At 37.7% G+C, this 25,570-nt stretch overlaps 1 protein-coding gene across 1 annotated transcript in view; it reads left to right on the top strand.

Moving 5' to 3' along the window:
- Lrrc69 (leucine rich repeat containing 69) overlaps positions 1-25,570 on the top strand; it is a 125,025-nt gene that overhangs the window by 60,024 nt on the left and 39,431 nt on the right. The window contains exons 6-7 of the mRNA XM_027403546.2: positions 17,309-17,410; positions 23,541-23,720. Of these exons, the coding sequence (XP_027259347.1) occupies positions 17,309-17,410; positions 23,541-23,720 (282 nt within the window). The remainder of the gene's footprint in view (positions 1-17,308; positions 17,411-23,540; positions 23,721-25,570) is intronic.

Here is a 25,570-nt window from a genome sequence, read left to right as displayed (position 1 = left end):
GTGGATTTTTCCTTTGTGTATGTAGTGTCCCTTCCCATTTCTTCTGATTAGGTGTTGTTTGAAGTTTATTTTGTCAAACATTAAAATGGCTACACCAACTTGATTCTTAGGTCCATTTGCTTAGAATATCTTTTCCAATCTTTGTATCCAGAGTTGATGTGTATCCTTGATGTTAAGGTATGTTTCTTGGATGTGGTGAAAGGAGGGAATCCTGTTTTGGCATCCATTCTCTTAGTCTGTGTCTTTTTATTGGGGAATGGAGACAATTGAAGTTTAGCAGTGTCTGTTGATTCCTGTTATTTTGCACACTCTCTCTGTCTTTGTCTCTGTCTCTGTCTGTCTGTCTGTCTGTCTGTCTGTCTGTCTCTCTCTCTCTCTCTCTCTCTCTGTGTGTGTGTGTGTGTGTGTGTGTGTGTGTGTGTGTATGTGTGCATGTGTCCCTTTCTGTTTCTCCTCTTTTGAATTACTGGTCTGGGATTATTAATTTCTTGTGGTTTTCTTATTTGTGGGTCACCTCTTTAGTTTGGAGTTTTCTTTCTAGCATATTCTGTAGGGCTAAATTTGTTTGTTTAAGATGTTGCTTAATTTTTTTAATAGCATGTCTTATATTCTCCATCTGTTGTGATTGAAATTTTTTTCTGGGAAGAGTAGTCTGGGCTGGCATCTGTGGTCTCTTACAGTTTGTAGAACATTTATTCAGGCCCTTCTGGCTTTTAGAAATCCACTAAGAAATTAGGTGTTACTCTACTAGGTCTGCCTATATATGTTACCTGGTCTTTTTCCCTCATAATTTTTAACACTCTCTTTTTTGTTGTTGTTGTGTATGTTTAGTGTTTTGATTATAATGTGCTGAGGGGACTTTTCTAAAATAAAGAAAAGGAGGAGATGAAAATCTGAAGCTTACCTATCTGCTTCACTGGCCTACTTTCTTCTCTGGCATTCTTGTCTGGAGTATTCCAAGGAATGCCTTCTGAAGTTGGGAGCTAGGATTACAGGATGAGTTGGAGAAGATCTGTGTGATTCGATAGAGATGGGGACACACATGAGGGGTGAGTCCCTGACAGGTCGTCTCCTGTGAAGTTGAGGGTGAGACTAGGGGTTAGATATAGAGGAGAAAAGGGAGAGGTGCAGATCTGCAGTTAGGCTACCTGCTTCCTGGGAAGAGTGCCACAGGGGTTTCCAGAGAGTGCCTTTTGGTTTGGAGGCAGGGTTAATGGGATGAGTGGAAAGGGAATTTGGAGAATCTGTGTGGTCCATTGGAGATGGGCGTAGAGAGGAAGGAGAAGCTTCAGCAGATGCTCTGCTACAGAGCTGCAGAGCTGGGGATAAGATTGGAGGAATGGATTTGGAGGAGAGAAGGGAGGGTTAAAGTTTTATAATTAGCCTACCTGATTGCCTGGCCAGTGTAGATGGAGACTTCTCTGTCTGGTCTGGGTCCTACTGGACTGGTTTCTCTCTGCCCACTGGATTCCTGCAGCTGTTTAATGAAATAACCACTCTGAGGCTTAATATCTGTTACAATCATTTAGCCAATGGCTTAGGCTTCTTACTGGCTAGCTCTCTCTTAATTATTAGCCTATTTCTGTTAATCTGTGTATCACCACATGGCCTTAGCTTACCTGTGGTGATGCCTTGGCAACTTGACTCCCCAACAGCTGCATGGGGTTCTCTCGACTCCACCTACTGCTTCTCTCTATCTCTGTTTGGATTTCCTACCTGGCTTTACTCTGTTAATCCATTGGCTGAAACAGCTTTATTCATCAACCAATAAGAGAACCATAGTCACAGCATACAAAAAGACATCCCCCATCAGGCCAGAGTGAAATTACTTATTTGTTTTCTATGGGCAGACAGGAAGGTGTGGAATAAGATGGGAGGGGTAGTGCAGAGGCTCTTAGAGAAGTTGGGGAGGAGGGGAAACTGTAATCAGAATATATTGTATGAAAAAACCCTATTTTCTTCTCTTTCTGGGTTGAAATATACGCATTTTAAAAAACTTATTCTTCTCTCATATAGTTTCCAACCATAGATTCACCTCCCTCTACTCTTCCCAGTCCCACCTCCCCCAGCCTCCCCTATCCCCCAAATCCACTCTCTGTCTATTTCCCTTCAGAAAAGCAGTCGTCCCAGTGATGCCAACCAAACATGGCATAACAAGATGCAATAAGACTAGGCACAAACCTTCATATCAAGGCTGGATGAGATAACATAGTAGGAGGAAAAGGGTTCCAAGAGAAGACAAATGCATCAAGATATACCCCCACTCCCACTGTTAGGAGTCCCCCAAAACTCCAATCATAGCATGTATGCAGAGGACCTAGTGCAGACCCATGTAGCTCCATAATGGTCACTTCAGTCTCTTTGAGCCCCTATGAATATTACTTAGTTGATTCTGTGGGCCATGTTCTTCTGGTATCCTCCATCACACTAGATAAGATTAAGTATATTTGCATTATTATATTGTCCTATTAACTTGTTTACATGTGCTTATTTGTGGTTAAGTACAAGATCATTTTATTAAATGCTCGCCAGGTATTTTGGGGAGGGGCATCATCAGATCTGAAATACTTTACATATATAATATCCTTTAATCAAGAATGAACTTTCTAATGTCTTAAATGACAATTGTGAATGGCTAGTATGTGTATCATGTGTATACACATTACATGAGCAATATGTCTGTGTACCATATGAAGATAGACATATACTATATGAACATATATACATATACTATGTGCATGTTTATATAGTATATGAACATGGACATGTACTATATGCACATGCATATATACTATATAAATACCAGGTCATTCAAGAGTTTTAAAATGGTTAGGCATTAGCAAGTTGTTAGAAAACTACTTTGTATTCTATTAAATTATTTATGACAAAATTAATATATTATAGTCTGCCTACTATAAGCCTGAGTTTTCTGGCCCATCTGTCCCACCTCTGCTTCAGCCCCAAATAAACACATGGACACTATATTAATTATAATATTGTTGGCTGGTGGTTTGGGGTTGTTATTGGCTAGCTCTGTCTTAATTATTAACCCATTTCTATTAATCTATGTATTTCCATCTGGTCTTGGCTTACCAGAGAATGCTGGATGTGTCCTATTCTCCCAGTGGCTACATGGAGACTCCTCTCTGCCTATACTTCCCAGAATTCTTTTTTTTTAACTACCAGTCACCTTTTTATTAACAATGAGAGCAATCCATGTTTACAGAGTACAAAGGTTGTTCCACAGCATTTCCCCATTTTTGTCATATCAAAAAGGAAGTTTTTAACTTTAACATACTAAGGTTATATGCAACAAAAGCAGTTTTCAAGTAAGAATTACAGTTATAATATTCAGTCCATTTGTATTTGGCAAAATTAGAGAAAATACTCTATTATTTATCTCATCTTTGTAAGTCTAAAGTTAAAGTTTTATACCTAATTTGTATTTTATTGTAACTAAGGAAAAATTTTAACTATGACTGTGTAGTCTTCAACTCCATCAAAGACCCCAGAAGTTTAAACAGTTACCTAACAACAGGGACCTCTTGCTGCCTGGGCAGTCACCCAAAGTTCTTCTGTAATGTTACTTCCCAGAATTCTTATCTGGTAGCCCTGCCTATCTTCCTGCCTGGCCAATCAGTGTTTTATTCATTAACCAATAAGAGAAACATAATACAGAAGGGCACCCCCCATCAACCTACCAATTATTCTTCTCTTCTGTTGTGCTTGTTTCTTAGAGATGATCTCAGATAAATACTTCATTGGCTTTTCAATTTTATTTAGCACAAGTATGACAGAAACCACCTATACTTATTGAGATGCACCTAGTAAGGGACGTCTCAAGACAATTATTTTGTTAACTTTATTTTAATTTAATAAGCAAGCATAGCTCTTGATGTCAATGCTATTAGGGTCATTTATTGACATGTTTGTTATGTTTATGAAACATTGCTTGGTCTCAGCAATCCAACTGGGGCATTTAAGTTTTCTTTACAAAATCAGAGAATAAAAGAATGAGGAAAAATTGAAGTGAGAATTAAGTGGTCTGTAATTTCTAGCAGAAGAATCACAGGTTAAAAATCTGTGTTGCTTCCTCTTTGAATTCCTACCTACTTGCAAACATTGTAGGCTTTTGTCTAACATGAAAGATTTTCTGCTTCTCTTCCCCCTCTACTCTTCTATGAATTCATTATGTTTCCGTGGTAGAACAAACAAGTGATGAAATAAGACAGATGGAATAGTGAAATGGGTTTAAAAGAGGTCAGGACTAGGGACCTATTTTATTTCTGCTTGCAAGCAGAAAAGTCACAAAAACCATGACCCTTCCTTTCCCTGGGCCATTTAAACTAAATAGCTTTGACAGCCATTAAATTGATCTATCTGGGTTATTTTTTATTCTCTCTAATTAACTTAGATGGCTTTCTGTCTAGTATAGTAGAAGGACAAAAATTTAAGGTCAGTGCAACAAAAAAGAAAATGTTTCTGATTTTGCTGACTGCAGGGTTAACACAGTTGTTGCTCAACTTGCAACGGGGTTACATCATAATCAGCTCACCATAAGACCAAATATGTATGTCAAACGGTGTTTATTATCCCAAACTACCAAATATTGTATTTTTATGTAGGCTCTCATAGATGTTTTCAAAACATGAATTTCAATCTACAGTTGGTCAAATTATATATCCCCAAACCTATTTTATAATTTAAAATAAATCATAGTTGATTTAATACTATACTAAAATGAAAAACAGAATGGCTATGGTGTGCTTTTGTACCATTATATGTTGAAAAAAATCATCATTGGAACCACTGTTAAGTCATGGACCATCTGTCTATAAAATTGAGGCAAATATTTTGGTAAGTAGAGAACTAGCCTTTTGTTTTTCTGCCATTTGTGTGACAAGACTAGGACTGGAGTGGGTGCTTAACATTTAGATATTCTTAGTAGAGAAAACAAAATCCCCAAAAAAGTGTTTACAAACGATTTCCTTGGATGTCACTTTTACATTTTATGAAACATACAGAAAACGTGTGAGATAAATGTTTCCAGACATTAGAGATTGGATAGTTAAATCATTCACATTATATAAGGTAAACCCAGAACCAGATTCCTCAGTAGATGCATTCCTAATTGAGACCTCTAGGAAACAAGACCATTCCAGAAGTATTTTGGGATGTAATGTCTGGGGTTAGCGAAAACCCCAGGATAATTTTTCTTCACTTGTTTTTAAGATTCAGATGAAGCACTTTCCCACCTAGAACTTTGGTCATCCATGAAGACCTCACATCCAAACCTGTAAATAGAATCCAGTGATGTTTTCCTTGAGGGTTAAGGAACGAGATTAGAACCTGGGTCTACTTCACTCCAAAATACTGTCCCAAAGGGCAGTGCTTCACTCTTCACAGTATGTTGACACTACCCTTTTCTTTATCTTCATTCTGTCATTTGTCTAGCAAATACATTTCCTTTGGTGTACAACATGTCATCTGCCTTGGTTTTTTTGACTCTACTATTATTATTGATAAATAATATATTTTGGTAACTTTTTTGGACAACATGTTTTAAATACATCTAGTGCTTAAACGTCTGCTATATCTGGAATTATAATAAAGAATTAGAAAAAATTTAAATTAAAATTAAAAATAAAAAATTATAAACTTTATTCTTTTATACATTTTAATTAAAATAGAACTGCATCACTTTTCTCCTTCCCTTTCCTCCTTTCAATCCCTCCCATATGCCACCTACTATCCAATTGATAACTTTTTCTTTGATTACTATTCACACACACACACACACACACACACACACACACACACACACACACACACACATTCACAAGTATATGACCACATCCTGCTGAGTCTGTTTTGGTTGTTTGTATGTGTATGGGTTCAGGGCTGGACACTTTGTTTTGGGTAACCAATAAGAGAATTCATCCCTTGGAGATGCTGTTTCTCATTCTTTGAGCAGTCAATAGTTGCTTGTGTTCTTTGGCTAGGAGTGAGACTCCACAACATTTCCCCCCTTCATGTTAACATGCCCATTTCTATTGGCTATTTGTCCAGTCTTGTTTATGTAGCCATTTATAGAAAAGACTATTTCACAGCAGACTTCCTGGTATTCTGGCTCTTCCTTCTGTCCACTCTAATGTTCTTTGATCCACAGATGGCAGGGGCTGTAATGTTGCTGTGGCTAGTGGGGCTGGGTTCCCCATGGTCCATTGATCTCTGCATTGTGTTCAGTGGTTTGCTGTGATGGTCTCCATTCGCTGTAAAGAAAAACTTCTTTTATGAGAGGTGGTAGATACACCTATCTGTGGGTATAAGGATAACGTTTAGAATATAGCAAGGGATTATGTTGGTCTAGCAAATGAGTGCTAGTAGACTCTTTTCTAAGGATCATGCCTCCACTAGCTCCAAGTAAGTTTGCTAGGTTTCTGTAGTAAGCATAACTTCCTTTCTGTTAAGTGGACCTTAAGTTCAATTAGACAGTGTTGTTTACTGGCATGTCATTTACTGTACCTTAAGGTCATTGTTTGGGTTCATAGGTGTTGCATCTGTGAAGGGCTTTTGTTTTCCTCTCTTGGAAGCTTGCAATAGTGTATCTAGTACCACGGAAGCTAGACAGCAAGAAAGAGGCTTTCAGGTTAGGTAAAGTTTGATCCGTCTGAGATCTGTGTCTTAAGTATACTGTATCTTCAGCATCAGAGGCTAATCTTGAACTTCTGAGAGGCAACAAAGGGCTGCATCAATAGTCTATTTTGTTTGGGGAGCCACTTGGAGTACCCTGATCAACTGTTTGAAAGGACATTTCTCATGTCTGGTACTGCTATTTTTGTAAGTCTGTGGATAGCCCAAGTGGTGTAACTTGTCCTTCATCTCTCCCTCCTCTCCAGCTGAAAATCTCTCTCTGGGTTTTCATATTACCTCTATCCTGATGTTTCCTCTTCAAGCACACCCTCCCCCAAATTTTCCTGTTTTCTGTGGTCATTCTATGTTCCATGCTCACATCTGAAGATTTGGAGCTAGGAACTTCAGATGAGAGAGAACATGCAGTATTTGTCTTTCTGGGTCTGGTTACCCTACTTAATATAATCTTTTTAAGGCTCATCCATTTACCTGCAAATTTTATGATTTCATTTTTATTTACAGGTTACTAGTATCCCATTTTATATATTTTTAATATCTATTCTTCTATCGAAGGGCATTTAGGTTGTTTTGATTTTTCTTGGCTATTGTGAATGGGGCATCAGTGAACATTGGGAGTAAATATCCATGGAGTAGGATGCCACATCCTTTGGGTGGTATACTTAGGAGTCAGGTAGGTTTCTTTTTAGTTTTTTGAAGATTCTACATACTGATTTCCAGCGTGGCTGTACCAATTGCATTCCTACCATCAGTGAATGAGGTTTCCTCTTTCCTTAGACCCTTACTAGCATTTGTTGTCAGAGAAAATCTCAAAGTTGTTTGAATTATGACTGGTGAGAGGAAATCTCAAAGTTCTTTGAATTTGCATTTCCCTAGTTACCAGGGATGATGAACACTTGAAGTAATATTTAAATGTAATTTGGAACATTACTATGCAATGTATTCACTAAAGTTCTAGATCCTCACACTGTGTTAGGTCTGACTCAGTGGTAAACTGTGGAAGGTAGAACTCAGTCTTCAATATAATTCTACTTTACAATGATTTTTTTCCTTTTAGCTTATAGTGTTATTTTTATTAAATACTGGGAATTATTGGTATGTTTGTTGATTTGTTTAGTAACACAAATAATCTCTCTATTAATTATCTATAACTGTGTGACAGTGTGCCAGAAGATGTAGCTGCTTAAGGCAACTCATGTATTATTTCACACAAAGTCTATTGATTACCAAGTTGAATGGAGTTAGCTGTGTGCTTTTAAGTTATTTCTCATGAGCTGGAATCAAGCCATCTGGGATTGCAGGTGTCTCAAGGCTTGCCTGGGGCTAGAGGATCTGTTTCCAAAGTGGTACACTCACAAGACTTTTGGCACAAAGCCTAGCTTTGTCACCATGTGTATTGCCTAAATGTCCTCACTCATGGCAGTTGTCTTCCTTCAGAGTGGGTGAACCAAAAATGAAAAGATTAGGAGGCCTTGCAGTGGTTTAATTTCTGAAGTTCTATCATTGCTGGTGCTATATTATATTCCCTAAAAACAAGCCATGATGCCTAGCACATAGTCAAGGGAGGACAATTCGAGCCTCTTGGATTAGAATCTCTTAAAGTAGGATTAGGAAAGAACTGATATGGCACATAAACTCTCCACAATGCACTGACAGCACAGACTGTGTTCTGTCATGTTTTGTGAGTTTTATAGACTAATAGCATGACTTGAAAAAAGATAGGAAGTGAAGGAAAGGGCTAACAATAAGTAGTGGGGGAATATATGAAGTCAGAAGTAGGAGTTTAGCATGAGATAAGAGTGTCCATAGCCTGTGGATGTTTTGTGCTGATGTTTTAATAATCAAAGATACCAGAGAGTTTTATGTTGGAGGGTGACATTTCAAAAATGATACAGACAAAAAGGAGGAAAAGAAAAAAAATCAAATGATATTTTTTAAGATCTTTGTAAAAAGCAGGAGGAGGAGAAAAGGAAAATACTCCCCCCGCCCCCCGCCAGGAACAGGCTTGAAATCAATCAGTTGGCTGCCAAGTTGTGAATGAAATAAACTCATTAGGAAGTATGCAAAGGAAGTATTTTCAAAGTCTTAGTGGTATAATATTTGAATATGATTGTTATGAGGCATAACACCATATGAGAAAGCTAGTATTATTGCTGTTTTATTTATCCATTGATAAACAGCACAACTTCTCCTAGGTACTAAGTGTGGAACTGAAATTCAAAAAAGGCAAGTGACTCCCAAGTCTATGTTCTTTAATTCACACATATTACATTTTATGTCAACCCATGCACTGGGAAATAAGATAAGTGGTAAAGAACCCAGCCAGAGACTCTTCTCCCTCTGAACTACAGTGTGGCAATGAAATAGATAATAACCAAACAACTAATATCATGAGCTTATAAACTGAAACCAGTGTATTCCCAGACAAAGACATGGGTCTGTCAGGGACTGACTAAACAGGTTGGGTGAGGCTTCCTAGAAGTGGGTGACACAAACTGAGATTTGAAGATTAGTGGCAGAGGAAACAGCCTGGGGAGCAGCCTTAGGCCTCTATACTCTGGCACTAGATGGAATTCAGTGTACTGTTAGAACCGTATAGGATGAAGCTGCAGCAAAGTCTGCATGGTGTGCGGCTTGTTTTTATCTTTACTTCAAGGACAACAGGAATCTCGAAGCATTTTAAACAGGAGGAGATGTAACAGATTTTACCTTATAAAAGTTCTCCCTTCTTCCATGTGGCAGATGCACTAGATGGAGTCAGAAGGCATACGGGGTAGAAGTTTGAAGACTTTAATGAATCCAGGAAACAATAATAGCTTGTTCTAATGTGGCACAGTAGGGGTAGAAATACCTGGCCACATTCAGTAACTGTTTAATAGGTAAAGTTGGAAATGGTGATTGTATTATTGTATTATTATTTTTCTATTGCTGTGACAAAATACCACAACCAAAGCAACTTACAGAAGGAAGAGTCTATTTAGGGTTTCCAGTGTGAGAAGGGTAAGAGTCCATCACCATCCTGATAGGGGAGCATGGCAGCAGGCAGGCAGGTATGGAGATATCGCACTGAGACAGCAGCAGAGAGCTCACATCTCAGGCCACAAGTAGGAAGCAGAGAGAATCTACTTGAAAGGCCTTTTGAAATCTCAAAGCCCACCCCCAGCAACATACTTCCTCCAGCAAGGACATACATACCTCTTTATTCTCCCCAAACAGCTACTAACTGATTTTCAAATATTCAGATGCCCGATATTTATAGCAGGCATCTCATTTAAACCACTACAGTGTTGTAACTCATGAGTCTTCGAGAAGGAAAGCATCATAAGAGGACCAACACTCAAAGGCCATGTTTTCGGTCTGGGACTGGTGAATTGATGCATACCTATCGAATGTTGGAGTGCACAGTTGGCTGTAAGATGTAGAGTCATAGTCATTTCCGTGAGACAGTCCTAGGTGTGGGTGAAATTGCCCTTCATGAAGATCAAGTGGAAAGAGAATGTGGCTCTGGGGAGAACTAGGTCATAGTTGGGAAAAGAATCGTGAGTCATTAAAGTCAGTGTTGTTGAGAGTGTCGGCTGCAGGAAGCTTTCCAGAGACCACTAAGGGCACCTGGAAGGTGGTGGTGATGATTTTATGGAGATTCTGAGAGCTCTGAGGTACAGCTCTGCAAAGGACACCTGTTTAGTAGTGTGCAGAGACAGGGAAGGCTGATAGCCTGGATGACCCATGCTTAGGTTTTCAAGACAGATGAAGTGAAAGGCAGAGAGCTGGAAGATTTGGATACACAATGTAAGCTACCGTGCTATTGTTAATGTAGAAGATGCTTTTTAAAATCTGAGACGTACATTTGACTCATAAACATCTGCTCTCATTCCCAGTGTTTCTTTTGTTGGATGACCTCCCAAAAGAGCTGTTCTCTCTCAGGAAGAAGTTTCAGGCTTTTCCCTGACACTTAATTTTTTTTTTCCAGTATGGCAATGGATGCTCTAAAATTTGTTCTTTGCATTTTTGACAAGAGAATGCATCCTTTCAGTTCTACAGTTCATTACTCTTTCAGCTATTCTATCTTTTGAATCATTTTCCTGATTCAAAATCAGGGCTGAGGGAACACATAGTAACATAGTAACAGCCAGAAAGCCACGAGTGGTTTCTAGTGATACGAGTGGCTGCCAGATAGTTCTGAACAAGGAGTGGTAATCTGAATATCTTCGTGAGTGCATTGACAGGACAGAGAGGGAGCAGTGCTATTAGTTCTCAGGTAGTTCAAGAGCAAAGGTTTAAGGGGTCTAAAGCAAGCATGTGATGGGGACTGTAAGGTGATGCAAGCAAGTCCTTCAATATCAGTTATTGCTACAGTGATATTTAGAGAGATTGCTGAAAACACCATGGAGTGTCTGCGGTTTCACATGGACTCAAAGGTAGAATTGATAAGCAATCTACGTTAAATTACTATCTGCCCTTAGGGTTCAGAATATTGAAGGCCGAGGAGAACTGGGCTTAGGCGCTTTCAGCAGCATCTCTCTGATCTAAAGAAAGTCTCCTCCCTGCTTTCTCTGTGTGTTTATAGCCTGCATGTCCAGATTATCTCCTTTCTGTTGGGCTTGGTGCTTAGCCTCCTCCTTTTATTCCTGCCCAGGATCCTCTCTTGCGGTGTACATTTGGCATATATGAAGAATTAAGACTTTCTATCACTCTGACTCTTTTCCCTTTTAATACTCATGGAAGGCATGAGTAGGGGTTTCTAGTATAGAGTTTTAGGGGGATTCTTATGTACAAATGATATCATCAGCCAAATCACTGCACAATTTTGATATCACTCAGTGTTTAATTTCCCATTAGCTGCTAAACCTTACTCATTCTTTAAAAAGAATTTTTTCTTGGGTCCAGTTTTTGGATGTCATTGTTCCTGTACTTAAAATTTTATCCTTCTCTAAACGAAGTCTTTTTAAAATCCCAGTTCTTATTACAAGGTAGCCCTGTGAGATTTGATAAGTTCTGAAGAACACATATTAATTTAATGTAGATTGCTTATCAATTCTATCTTTGAAACCATGTGTAACCTCAGCCTTCTTTTCTCCCATTTCCATTGATAGTATTTCTGCACTCTCTTTGCTGCACTCCAGATGACTTCAGACTAGTCTGAAGTGACAGTAGGACTTAAAATTCATAGTATTGCTATAGCATGTGGCTTTGTGTGAATCCTGGTATTAATTTACCAAGTGTGGGGAAGGACTTTGAAAATCTTGAAAGCCTGGGTAGAGCTGTATTTATTTGGTGTTTATTTATTTATTAGTTGTTTACTAAGTATCAGTAATCAATTACCAAGTAGTCAGTAATCGCTGTGTATTTGGTACTGGCTTTAGAGTTTGCACTAGTATTTATTTAAGGCATGGTTCTTAAAGGCAAAGCCCAGAATAGTGTTCAACAGTGGTTGTGCCTGCTCTTTATTGGACTGATGTATACACAGGGCAAGGACATGTGGTGAAGGCAGGGAGAATACAGGTGGGTGATGTTTTAGTCTTAGACAGATAGTCCATATTTAAGTTAAAACATAAAACTTGAGAGTCATAACAAATAAAATAGAGTTAATGTGAAATCTCCAAAAAGCTCAGTATGGGAGTGCTTACCAGCTTACTTTGGAGGACTAGGCTGAAGAGAGCCACATATGGCATGTTAGGACTTTTGAATATACTCTGAATAAAAGAGAACCATGAATATCTTATACTTTTTTTTTGTTTTTGTTTTTTTTTTTTGAGACAGGGTTTCTCTGTATTTCTTCGGAGCCTGTCCTGGAACTCGCTCTGTTGACCAGGCTGGCCTTGAACTCACATAGATCCGCCTGCCTCTGCCTCCCAAGTGCTGGGTTTAAAGGAGTGCGCCACCAAGGTTGTAGTATAACCATATTTTAATTGTAAAAACTTGCTTAGGAACAAAAGCTTGTACTAATTCCAGATTACTATTCTATTGATCCACACAAGAGGAAACATCCTTCAAGGCTGAGGTGGAGAGTAGCTGGGTCAGGGAGGAGGACGGGGTTATGCAGAGATTGTGAGGGAGTACAGAAAGGATAGATTTCCCAAGTGTTAGGAAGCATCCATTTATAGGACATAGTGACACATTCCGTGTGGGTGAGGATGAAAGGTAAAAGCAAAGTTTAGGACAAGAGTGAGCTAGGCTTCCTGTGTTCGTGGGACTTTAATCTACATATCCCAGAGAACCCAGATGTATGAGATCACTGTTGAAGGAAGTTGATACAGGCACCTTAAAGTTCCATGAATCCCAGTGTAGTGGTTTGAATGAGAATGACCCCCATAGGTTCATAGATTTGAATGCTTGGACACTAGGGAGTGGCACTATTTGAAAGGATTAGGAGGTATGGCCTTGTTGGAGGAAGTGTGTCATTGGAGGTGGGCTTTTAGGTTTTTAAAAGTCAGGCAGACCCAGTGGCTTTCTCTTCCTGCTGTCTGCAGATCCAAATGAAGAATTCTCAGCTACTTTTCCATAGCCTCAACCTCTTACAAGTCTCAACTTCATCCTTAGCCTGATCAAATTTGGGCAACTGACATTAAGTATGGAATTTGACTGTTGTTTTTCCTGTGTTCAGTCTTTTCCATTCTTTGCTTGTTTGTTTGTTTGTTTGTTTTTTCTTCGAGACAGGGTTTCTCTGTGTAGCTTTGGAGCCTATCCTGGCACTCACTCTGGAGACCAGGCTGGCCTTGAACTCAGAGAGATCCACCTGCCTCTGCCTCCCGAGTGCTGCAATTAAAGGTGTGCCCCACCAACACCGACAGGCTTTTCCTTTTTTTATCTGGATGCTTTCATTTATGACACTGAAATTTTCTGTCTCCATCTTTCTTTCTCCTTTTGCTCACAGCCCAATAGAATTGTTTGTTTCTCCAACCATTCTGGACCACATAAGACCAGTCCTAGCCTTCATTTTTTTTGATCAATCAAATCAATTGTTTTAGATTTATTTATTTATTATGTATACAGTGTTCTGTCTGCATGTATGCTTGCATGCCAGAAGAGGATACCAGATCTCATAACTGATGGTTGTGAGCCATCATGTGGTTGCTGGGAATTGAACTCAGGACCTCTGGAAGAGCAGCCAGTGCTCTTAACCTTTGAGCCATCTTTCCAGCCCCCGCTTCATGTTTTTTTTTAGAACATTCAATATTGTCATTCCTTTTTTTCTGATATTCTCGTACCAGAAATTTCTAGTTTGGACTAGGGATGGCAGTGCAGTGCATACATGGAACACCACTACTGTGTGGATTCGGAGTATCTCTTTACAGTTCTGGATAGTATGTTTGCACATCTCTACGTGGTCCGTCCTCCCCCTGCCCCCCTCCCCCGCCCCAAACCTTCAGGCTCCAGCCTTCATCATTTTCTTGCTTCCTCTTTCCTTATTAATATATTGCCTCAAAACTGAGTTGGCAAATGATATTATACTCTATTTCAAATAGGAAACTGAAGAGATTGTGTCTGGGTCCTTTGACTATGCAGTGAATGACCTCAACTATTTATGGATGCTGTTACCCATTCTTCCATCTGACCACAGAGAACATAAGAAAAAATAGCAATATTCAACAGCCATTCTGTGTTCTTCTGATCATTTCTCTCAACCATCTCCCCCTCAACATTAATCTTTTTAATATAGTCCTTTACCTTATCCATAGATACATTTACTTTTTGGTATGTGTATGTTCATGTCATTGTGTGCACATGTATAAGGGTACACATGTGTGAATGCACATATATACAAGTGTGTATAGAGGCCTGAGGTCAGTATTGGGTGCTTTCCTTAATCTCTCTCAACTTATTTTTTTGAGACAGGGTCTCTCATTTTACCCAGAGCTCACCAATATAAGCTGGCTGGCTAATGAACTCGAGAGGGATGCCTGTTTGTTCCTGAGCACTGGGTTTAGAGATACATACCATCAGCCTAACTGCAGATCCAAAGTTAGCTTCCCATGCCTGCATGGTGGGCTCTTTACTGATAGAGCCATTCCCTGCAGCTGCCACAAATCTTCTCTTTATTAATGGTTTTAAATTAGGTGTATAATTGTGTGGAAGTGTACACAGTTACCCTCATAGTGCAGAAGAGGATATCATCCCCAAGGCTCAAGTTAAATGCAGTTGTGAGCTGTGTTTATGTGAGCTGCACATAGGTGCTGGGAGCTCAGCTTAGGTTTTCTGCAAAATACATGTTCTTAATTCCTGGGCCATCTCTCCAGGCCTCAAGCCTTCTTATTAAAAATGTGAAAATAGTGGAGTAACTGTGGCAGCCACAGATTTAGTTCTCTGAAGAAGCAAGCCCAAGAACACCTATTGAGTAAAAATAAAGATGCTATAAAGGAGTTTATTTTGAAGAATACCTAATATACATTGAGAGATGACTCTCGGTTAATAAAACTTTATTCCTATAAGACACATGTATTAAATTTTCTTTCTATTAAAATAACTTCTTTCTAGCCAGGCATGGTAGTGCACACCTTTTGTCCCAGCACTGGGGAGGCAGAGGCAGGAGGATCTCTGTGAGTGGTCAGTCTGTTGTTATATGTAATGTGATAACAAATTTGAGACCCTGTTACCACTTTTGATGGATAGTGACAAGATTGAAACAAGTATATAGCCCTTGAACTGTGTATATTAAATGTAGAATGTTTATGTACATTAGTGATATTTGCATATATATTCATGTTTAAATGAGTTTCTTTCTTTCATATGTGTGTTGTTATGCTTGTGCATGTATATACATATGAGTATGTTTGTGTGCACGTGAAAGCCAAAGGTGTTCGCTATTGCTTTCCACCTTATCTTTTAAGAGAGGATTTCTCACTGAACCTGGAGTTTACCAACTCAGTCTTGACTGATTAATCTGTGAGCTGAAGGGATTTCCCATGTGTTTTCCTGTTCCAAGATCACAGATCACTTCTGTGCCTGCTCTTTTGTTTGGTTGCTTAGGATCAAAACACAGGTCCTTATGTTTGTACGGCAAGTACTTTCCTATGGAGCCTTCTCCCCAGATCCTTTTTAACAGTGACTACAGTTGAGGTACAAGTACAGATTGCTATTTACTAGGACAGAAAGAAATAAAACACAGTGCTTGTGTAGAAAATTAGGTTCAATACATTCTCTTTCTCATTTTTTTACACTTCACACTGACTTAAGACTGACATTGGCTCCAACTATCAAGGTTGGAGCCTATCCTTTAAAATGGATAATTTTTGAAACTCAGTAGTTTTGGAGTATCTGTTGTGTGACCAGGATTAAGTATGGTATAAAGTGGCCTTCAGTTTTTCATTTAAAAATCTTATATATGTTATATAAGTTTTACTATACATGTGAAAATCTAATAACATAATGCTCCAGAAATATATATTAAATCAATTATTTTTTAATTTAGCTAATCATTGCTATCTTCAAATCGTTGGCTGAAATGACAAAATCTCTAGTTCTTCCATAAGTTTTGTGAAATGCTGTCGTGTGACTAGGCCAGCTCTGTTGTGGCTCATAAGAGTTGACTTTTCATGTCTTTCCAACTCTACAGTCGATGAACTGAATCAGCCATCGCAGGAGGGTTTATGTTTTAGAATTAACACATATCATTAACCATGGCTCTCCTCCCCTCACTTCCCTTCATTTTCACTCAGCTCAGCACTCCCTCCTTTTTCTCCCATCCCTCTTTACCTTTCTTTTTTTTTGGGGGGGGGTTTCGAGACAGTGTTTCTCTGTGACTTTGGAGGCTGCCCTGGAACTAGCTCTTGTAGACCAGGCTGGTCTGGAACTCACAGAGATCCGCCTGCCTCTGCCTCCCGAGTTCTGGGATTAAAGGTGTGTGCCACCAACGCCCAGCTCCCTCTTTACCTTTCTATTTATTAGCATACCTCTGAAGATATGGTTTTATTTTCCTGTCCCCCCCCCAAGAATTTAGTCTTAGAGATGTAGCTCCTTATGTGATGTTGCTATATCAGAATCTTTACAGGATCTAGCAGAGGCTTACTAAGCATAATATGAACACAGTGGTACTTATTATTTTCTGTTTAAGGGTAGATCCCAGTGGGATTTGGATTTTCATGATAGATTAAGTATCCCTATGAACTGTCCATTTCCCTGATGTTTCATGTTGTTTTAGTTTATATTGCTCAATCTCCAGTTTTGTACATGCCAGACAGCCCTGTAGTACTTACTGAGCCACAGTCACAGCCATCTATTTTCATTTTTCTTGTTAATAATTGTTTAAAATGAGATTTTGAGGTTTGTAAGTTTCTCTCATCTCCATTAAACATGAATTGATTTTCAGGCAATCACTGATACTTTCAGTATGGCCTGTTTTAGAATTGTTTTGCCATGCTTGGTTTTCTAACACATATTTACAAATGTTTCCAGAATTTGACTTAGTAAACCTTATTCTGCTGCTGACTCTTTCTGTGAACCTAAACAGGCTTCCTTAGCTATTGACTATGGGAGATTTGACCAGTGTCTTCTAAGATCATGGCTGTTCACGCCATCATTAAAACTCTTAATGTTCTTAACAAGTAGAATATCTCTTATGTTTGGAATACTAGTATAGAATGTACATCCTAAATTATAATCAACCTTTAGAAGTAAAGTCTATCATCTTGTTTGCAATAAAGATCTTTTCTTTTACTAGTTTCAGAAACTAAACCTGAGGGAGTTCTACTGTGAGGGAAATCCACTCTTCTTGAAGCGGCCAATTACTACCGAACAACCTAAAGACATCTGGACTCTACGGGTGAAAGTTTAGCTCATAAGCATGAACCTTCACACTACACCCATGGTTTAAGATGCAATGCATTCTTGGCAAGTCAGCAAATATGTAACATTGATCCTTTAAGAATGTGGATCCTCCATGACAGTTTTTGACTTCTCACAGAATTCAGTGTAATCTGTTTGATTTCTAGACTGACTAAACAGAGAGAAGTGAACATTTTTCATTGGATGAAAAGAAAAGAGGATTTATTTTTACTTTAGCCTTCTAAGTTTTTTTTTGCTGGTAGTGGGCTCTTTATTGCTTTTGTTTTATTTTCACTTGTCTCCTTTCCTAATGAGTGCATGGATTTGATCTGGAGCTCACTGTGTCCAGTTTGGTGAAACTAATTAATGATATCAAAGAAAGACCAGGGAAGCATATTGAAGGGCTTCTTTACTACCAGAAAAGATAAAAACCATAGGTCCTCCCAGAGTTGAGCATGATTCTCTATCATGAATTTTTATATACCAGATTCATTTGGATCTAAGGATGAATATATAAGATTGCTTCAGATGGAAATTAGTTATAATGCTTTTAAAATTGTTTTCTTATCATGAAAGCAATATAGATGCATGTGTAAGAATAGGAAAAAGCCAATGACAATTGGTGAAAACTCAGAAATCTAATTAGGAAGGTATTACTACCCTCTGACTCTCTTGTGCATTTGCAATGTATTTTAAATTTAAAATGAATCAATACTCTATATGCTACTTAGAGACTCACATTTTTACTGCAATTATTGGGAATTTTTAATCAGATTAAAACATTAAGATATCTTTTTAGACAAATATATGTTATTGTGTTATATAATAATATTTTAACTATTTTCTCACTGTTAGATGTTTAGATCATTAATATTCACCCATTTTTGTCTTTACATATGAGGCTAAACTGACCTTATTTACAGTAGATGTCTTTCATGTCCATATTATCTCAATGAATAAAATTGTAATGGATAAGAACTGTTTTCTTTGAAGAGCAACTCTTTTCAAATTCCTGGAGATTATTTTCATAAACAGCATTATTTCTTGCTCTTGTATGGGAGAATTGTATTGATTAAATTAATTATTTAAAACTGTCATATTTCATTTAAGCCTCTATAACTTGTTCTTTTTTCTCCTGCTTCAAGTGTACCAGAGTAATAATTCTAGCTACATATTTTAAGGTTTCTGTGAACAGGTACTGTACTTATGAACACAGTAGTTGTTTGATTACCATCAAGAGGTAGGTGTCTTTATTGTACCCCCTTTTATAGATAGAGAAACTAAGACCTAGAGAGTCTAACTAACTTGTTCACAGTCACAGAATTTATGTTGGGGCTTGAGTGTTGATGGCAACCTCTACAGTTGGCCTCCAGACCCCACACTGCAGTGTTGTTAAGAGATAAGGTGCAAAAGGGTAAGCAGATTTTCTTGGGATTGAGGATATGAGATTCTAGATAGTGGAGGAGGCTGGATGAATACTTAGGTAGCTTAAGAGGTATAGAACACTTCTTTCTTTTAATTTTTAAAAGTGTAAGGTCCAGGAGCTCAAAGTAAATTTTATGTATATATTTATAATGAATGTATGCATAGGTGGATATAGTGAATAAATTATATAGTAGAAATTATTAGTTTTACTTATAATATATAAATGGTTTAGTGGTTTTGAAGGTACTTCTATAAATTTTTCTCAGAATGGTGGATCAAACTGACAGTATATTTGTACTCACTGTCTTTTCTAGTTGACATTTGGTTAACATTAACAATTAAATTCTTTTGGGTTACAATGGTCCATAGGGCTTTGAAACTGTATCTGCTTTAGTAGAGAATTTCTAAAAGATACACTTGGCCATTTAGGTCTGTAATCCTAGCTGCATGGAAGGCTGAGGCAGAAGCATCACAAGTCCAAGGCTTGAAGTATCAAGTGACTTTTAAGCCAGCTTAAATGACTTAGACTATGTTAGAATTAAAAGTAAAGTGAGGGTTGGGCATATAGCTCAGTGATAGAATGCTGGCAGTATCAAAACAAAGTTTAAGAACCTTCCTTACCTCAGAAATTTATTAACTAGGATCTGATTCTGGTAACTCAGTGCATCAGCAGATGCAGGGCAGATGCTTTGCTATTATTAGCTCATCTCTATAAACTCTGTTTTAGTACTAGAAAAACTCTCATTTTACACATGAGATATTTGGGACCAGGTGAATTAAGATCTTGTCCAAATAAGTCCATGCAGCCAATACCTCATTGAAGCAGTGTGTGAAACTCTGCACATGATGGACCCAGAGCACTTGCTTAGATGCTGTGTGTCCTCCTCCTGTGCTCACAGTAGCAGCTCATTACAGTCATTTTCAAATCTACCCTTCCTTCTAAAGATTCATATTTCTTTCTATATGTTATAATTTTTATAGTTTCAAGGATGTAATTTGTTGACATAAAACATTAGAATTCATATGACCATATGTAAGAAAATTTAAGAGTGCATATGAATTTACTTTCAATTTATAGTGGATTAGAAATAGGCAGTAAGACCTACTTAAAATATTCTGACAAAGTAGCATACAGGTGATTCAAAATAAACAACTTATTTATTTATAAAAAATTCTTAGATTTAAAATAACAATGGAATGATGTCATACTTAAATGATATAGTTTCAGAAAAGTCACAAAATGTGTCTCTAAGAGGTGTCCTAAAAGATACTATTATTCAGGTGATGGTGGCATACACCTTTAATCCTAGTACTTGGGAGGCAGAGGCAGGTGGATCTCTAAGTTTGAGGCCTGCCTGATCTACTGAACAACTTCCAGGATGGCCAGGGCTACACAGAGAAACCCCTGTCTCAGGAAAAACCAAAAACTTAAAAGAAAAAAAATACTATTGGTTATGTTGATAGTATCTTGTTTTGTGTATATTCACATTTCCAAGAAAAAACTTTAAATTTTAATGTCATACATTATTCTTGCAAAGAAATATTTTGGCTTCAAGGAACATATAAATAATGACTGATATATTAGTTGGCAAGTAATACATTGATATAAACAAACTTGTTTGTCTCCAGAAATCATAAATGGTAAAGTAATCTGTATTACAGGTTTATATATTCAATTCTCCTGTTTCTGTTTGGAAAGTGAATCCTTGTCTATGTGTTTTCTGCATACTCAAACGAGTCACCCAGTTTGTCTAATCAGCTAATGACATACCTCTAAAAACAAACATTTCATTTTGAATCACGAACTCTTCTATGGGGAAGCAGTGAGAGAAAAGGTGACATGAAGCATCTAAAGGTTGGAGTCATGTTAGTGTAAGTGCTTTCAAATTTAGTCCCTCTGTTCACCTTGCTCATTTCCCCACTCAGAAGGCTGTGTTGGTGAAGATCAGTCACACAGGAAGCACATGCCCAAGGTACTTTGCTGTGTGATGATGCTCTTCCAAAATGCTTGTTGACTGGTAAGCATAGGCATAGCAAGGAGCAGGTCCACAGCAATTCATAGGAGTTCCTTGTTATTGAAAATTTTAGAGACTTAAATTAGCATGAATTAGGGTGAGTTTTTTTATAAAAAAATACTGATATGTATATAATTGACTAACATCCTGAAATGGACTATTAGAAAACCCTTCTTTTTTAATTTTTACAAATTATAATTTCACATGTCAATCCCTTCTCCCTTTCCCCCCTCCCCCCAATCCCCCACCATCTTCTTTCCCCCTCCACTCCCCATAGAAGGTAGAGCCCTCCACAGGGGCTCCCCAAAGTCCACCACATCATCCTGGACCAGGCCTGGGCCCTCCCCCATGTGTCCTGGATGAGAGCATCCCTTCACTTGGGATGGGCTCTCAAAGTCCCTTCTTTTTTTTCATTCATTTATTTAGTTCATAAATAAAGTCATGCACAATTATGATACACAATACAATGTTCACAATGGCATGGCTTAATTAAACCAATTAACATGTTATATCACACATATTCATCATTTTTGTTTTGAGAACACTTAAAGTGTACTATCTCACAACTTTTAAAATTGTTATCAACCATATTTATCATGCTCTCAGTAGACCTCAAGACTTCACAGAGTCCATGCCTCTTGTCCAACTGCGGTTTTATATCCTTACACCAATCATTTCCCCATTGTTAAAAACCCACATTGAAGCCTAATAGCTACAAATCTGCTCTCTGTTTCCATAAGTTCATCATTTCTAGGTTACACATAAAATTGAAATTGTGTGACATTTGTCTTCCAGTGTGTCACTTTTTTTTTTTTGGCAAGCATATAACTTTACTACTTACTAAAGATGAAATCAAATTTGCATGCACAGGTGAGCACTCTCTGAAACACCTTGGATTCATCACATATTTGAGTTTCAATTAGCATATATATATATATATATATATATATATATATATATAGAGAGAGAGAGAGAGAGAGAGAGCAATAATGGCAATATGTTATGCATCAATAGCAGCAACAGCTTTTCCATGTTCTACAGTCATTTTAACAAAATTGTAGAGACATCCAGCACACTCCATTTAAAAAGCAAAAAACAAAAAACAAAAGAAACAAAAACAAGAAAAACAAACAAACAAACAAACAACAAAAAAGTAAAAGACAAAATCCCAGAAAACAGCGCAGTTCTGTTACTCTTGTGGTACTTGGCACTATTTTTTTTTTAAATTAGCTTCTCAGTCATCATCTGGGAGGAAACCATTCTGAGCAACATCATTAAAAACAGCTCTGATAAAGCATGGTCACTACTATGTATCATAAAGCAGGCCCACATATGAATGAGTACAGGAATCTAAAATGGCTGAAAGACATATGAGAAAGTGTTCAACATCCTTAGTCATCAGGAAATGCAAATCAAAACAACTCTGAGATACCATCTTACTCCTGTCAGAATGGCTAAAATCAAAAATACCAATGACAGTTTATGCTGGAGAGGATGCGGAGAAAGAGGAACACTCCTCCACTGCTGGTGGGAGTGCCAACTTGTACAGCCACTGTGAAAATCAGTATGGTGACTCCTCAAAAAAAAAATGGGAATGAGTCTACCACAAGATCCAGCAATTCCACTCCTAGGCATATACCCAAAAGAAGCACATTCATATAACAAGGGCATATGTTCAACCATGTTCATAGCAGAATTATTTGTAATAGCCAGAAGCTGGAAGCAGCCTCGATGCCCCTCAACCAAAGAATGGATAGAGAAAATGTGGTACATTTACACAATGGAGTACTACTCAGCAGAAAAAAACAATGGAATCTTGAAATTTGCAGGAAAATGGATGGAACTGGAAGAAACCATTCTGAGCGAGGTAACCCAATCACAAAAAGACAAACATGATATAGAAAACCCTTTTTGGGCAGGGAAATGCGTCCCAAATAAACTGTCCCCATACATTCTTTAAAAATCAAGCGGTGTTTGTGCAATATGGACTTCTATGATATATTAACATACACTGTTTCATAAATACAAGCATTGTTTATGCCATGATGACATACTGGATATGTGTGCAAAATTTTGGGCAGTTAGGCAAATGCTTATTTTCTTTGTTGGGTCAGTGAAGATTAAATTTTAGATGACAATAATTGTGGTACTGGTGAAAGGCAACTTTTTCTTCACTACTTTTACATTATTTATTATTTGGTTGACAAAGTCCAGCATTGTGTATATCAGCATAGCTAAGTTTGACACAGATTGATAGTAGTAGGGCTTGGCTCACATGTGCTAATACTCCTTAAGGGATGAAGAGTTGACTGGGCTGTGAACTGTAGTTCAGATAGTAAGAACTGAGATCCTAGTGAATACGACTGACTCTTTCTGAGTCTAAGTTGCATATATGTGTAGTCCCTGCTTATTGTAGTGAAAGGTACAAAACCTAAGTAAAATGACATCTGATTTTATTAAACAGATAATGGAAATTATTGTCTTTCATGTATGGGATATAAAGATGGTGGAAGGTACCCACTTTTCCTGTATTTATAAAAGACACTTTTTTTTTTTTTTACAATGGAAGCCACATGCAATGTAAGTCATTATATATGATGTAGAATCTTAGATTAGTAAACAATAAAGAATTAGGAATTAATGTATAAATTTTGAATTAATTTAAAGAACTACTTTTTTTCAATTTAGGAAATAGCAGCAAGATTTGTCCTTTGTTTGTTAGAAGAAAACAATGATTTGATTATGAATGCCATAGAGTATTATCCAGAGGCCAAAGAAAAAATCTCCAAGGCAAGAAAATGTGCATTGTGCAGAAAACCCTTTTTATCAGAATGGCTGGAATGTGTCCAGTTTGTTTCCCCATCAAAGGTAAACAGCACTTTTTTTTGGGCGGTGTATGAGTTTAAGAGCTCCTATATTTGTCCTTATTAATGATATTTGTACTCAAGATAGACTTCTTTGATAGTATTTATGATAAATTCAGATAACTGTGTTATAATTGCTATTACTTATTCCATTGGAATTTAAAGTCTTTATCCCATTACATACATTCCATCAAAATTCCATGAATACTGGGCATGGCCACACATACCTGATATTCAGTATTTGGGATACATAGGTTGAAAATAACTTGTTCAATTTTCAGATTCAGTGGAAATCTTGTTACCATTCTTAATTGTCACTGATCCAGGGGCAGTAAAGCCTGAGAGAATGAAGCAAATAAATAAGATGAACTAAAGCCTCATGAAATAGGCAACTTTATTCAGAGCCTCATATAGTTTATACTGAGGGTTAAGAAAGGTCACATGAGTGAAGTTCTCATGAGTTTAAGCAGTATACAATCGCAAGGACAAGCTGCACATGGCAAAAAATGTGTTTTTCCATAAAGGCATATAAAGGATAGTCAAATATCTAATTGATTTTTTTTTTCGAGACAGGGTTTCTTTGTGTAGCTTTGGAGTCTAATCTTGGCAATCGCTCTGGAGACCAGGCTGGCCTCAAACTCACAGCGATCCTCCTGCCTCTGCCTCCCGAGTGCTGGGATTAAAGGAGTGCACCACCAACATCTGGCTCCCATCTAATTGATTGAAAACAGCAAGTAATAATGAGTAATCTGAAGTAAAGTCACTCCTATCTGTTACACCTTGTAGAAGCATGAAACACATTCCAAGAACAATTCTGTTTTGAAGAAACTGAGGTCACAAGACTTGTTTTGTTGGGGTGTTCTCAAGGCACTCCAAATTCCTCTCAAATGACTCCATTCCTGGACCATGTCACCTGGGCCAGTTGTCACTGGTCAGTTCATATAGCTCATGAAGCAAGTTTTACTCACGTTTTAGAAAACTTCTTTCACTATAGATGACCAAATAGCAAATGAGTTAGGCATTGTCATCTCTATCATAAGTGTGTAACTGTTTTGTAGTTTGCAGGAAGACATCTGTAGGTGATATGTAAATGAGTGTGAACCTTATATTTAAATTTCATATAATTTTCTCAGGTTGTAAAATGTACTTCTCTTTTTCAACCACTTAAAAATATTAGAGCATCTGTAACTCCTATGTCATGAGAACAGAACTTGGAACAGGTAGTGCCTGGGGATCCTCAAGTTTGCCTATATCTGTTCTAGCCCACCCAGAATTTGTTCTTGACACTAATTTCTTGACTGGTGTTGGTAAGCAGTTGGCCATTCCTGGGACAGCAGAGTATAATGCTTGATAATGTTAAATAGATAGCAGATACAGTCTCTGCTATTCTATCGATGATCATCTGGTTAAAGGGGCAAAACAAAACAAACCAAATAAACACACATGTAACTAAAATCATGTCATATTATGATGTAAAACTAAGACATTAGGTTTTTTTTTTAAACTTATGTGACACTACTACTGAGTAATTTAAAATAACAGAATTTTATAGTCTTATGGCTTGGGAAGCTAAGGGCTCCAATGTCAAGTTACAGGCAGGACCAGCTTTTTTCTGGATTGTGGAATATTCTCTTCTAATTTACTCCTGTTGCCCTTTTAGTTTTACTTGTCAACTTGGACCTGGGGTTACCCAGAAGATAAGCTTTCCAGACACACTTGAGGAGTTGTTTTAGACCCTGGTCATGCTGATACGGATTATGTTGATTGGATTAATTGAAATTGGAAGGCACACTGTAAAGGTGGGCCTCATTTCCTGGGCTTGTGTCATGGGATGTCCTATATAAAATAAAAATC

This window comes from Cricetulus griseus, chromosome 2 (assembly GCF_003668045.3).
Source record: "Cricetulus griseus strain 17A/GY chromosome 2, alternate assembly CriGri-PICRH-1.0, whole genome shotgun sequence".
NCBI classification, from domain to species: Eukaryota; Metazoa; Chordata; class Mammalia; order Rodentia; family Cricetidae; genus Cricetulus; species Cricetulus griseus.
This window is presented reverse-complemented; position numbering and strand designations above follow the sequence as displayed.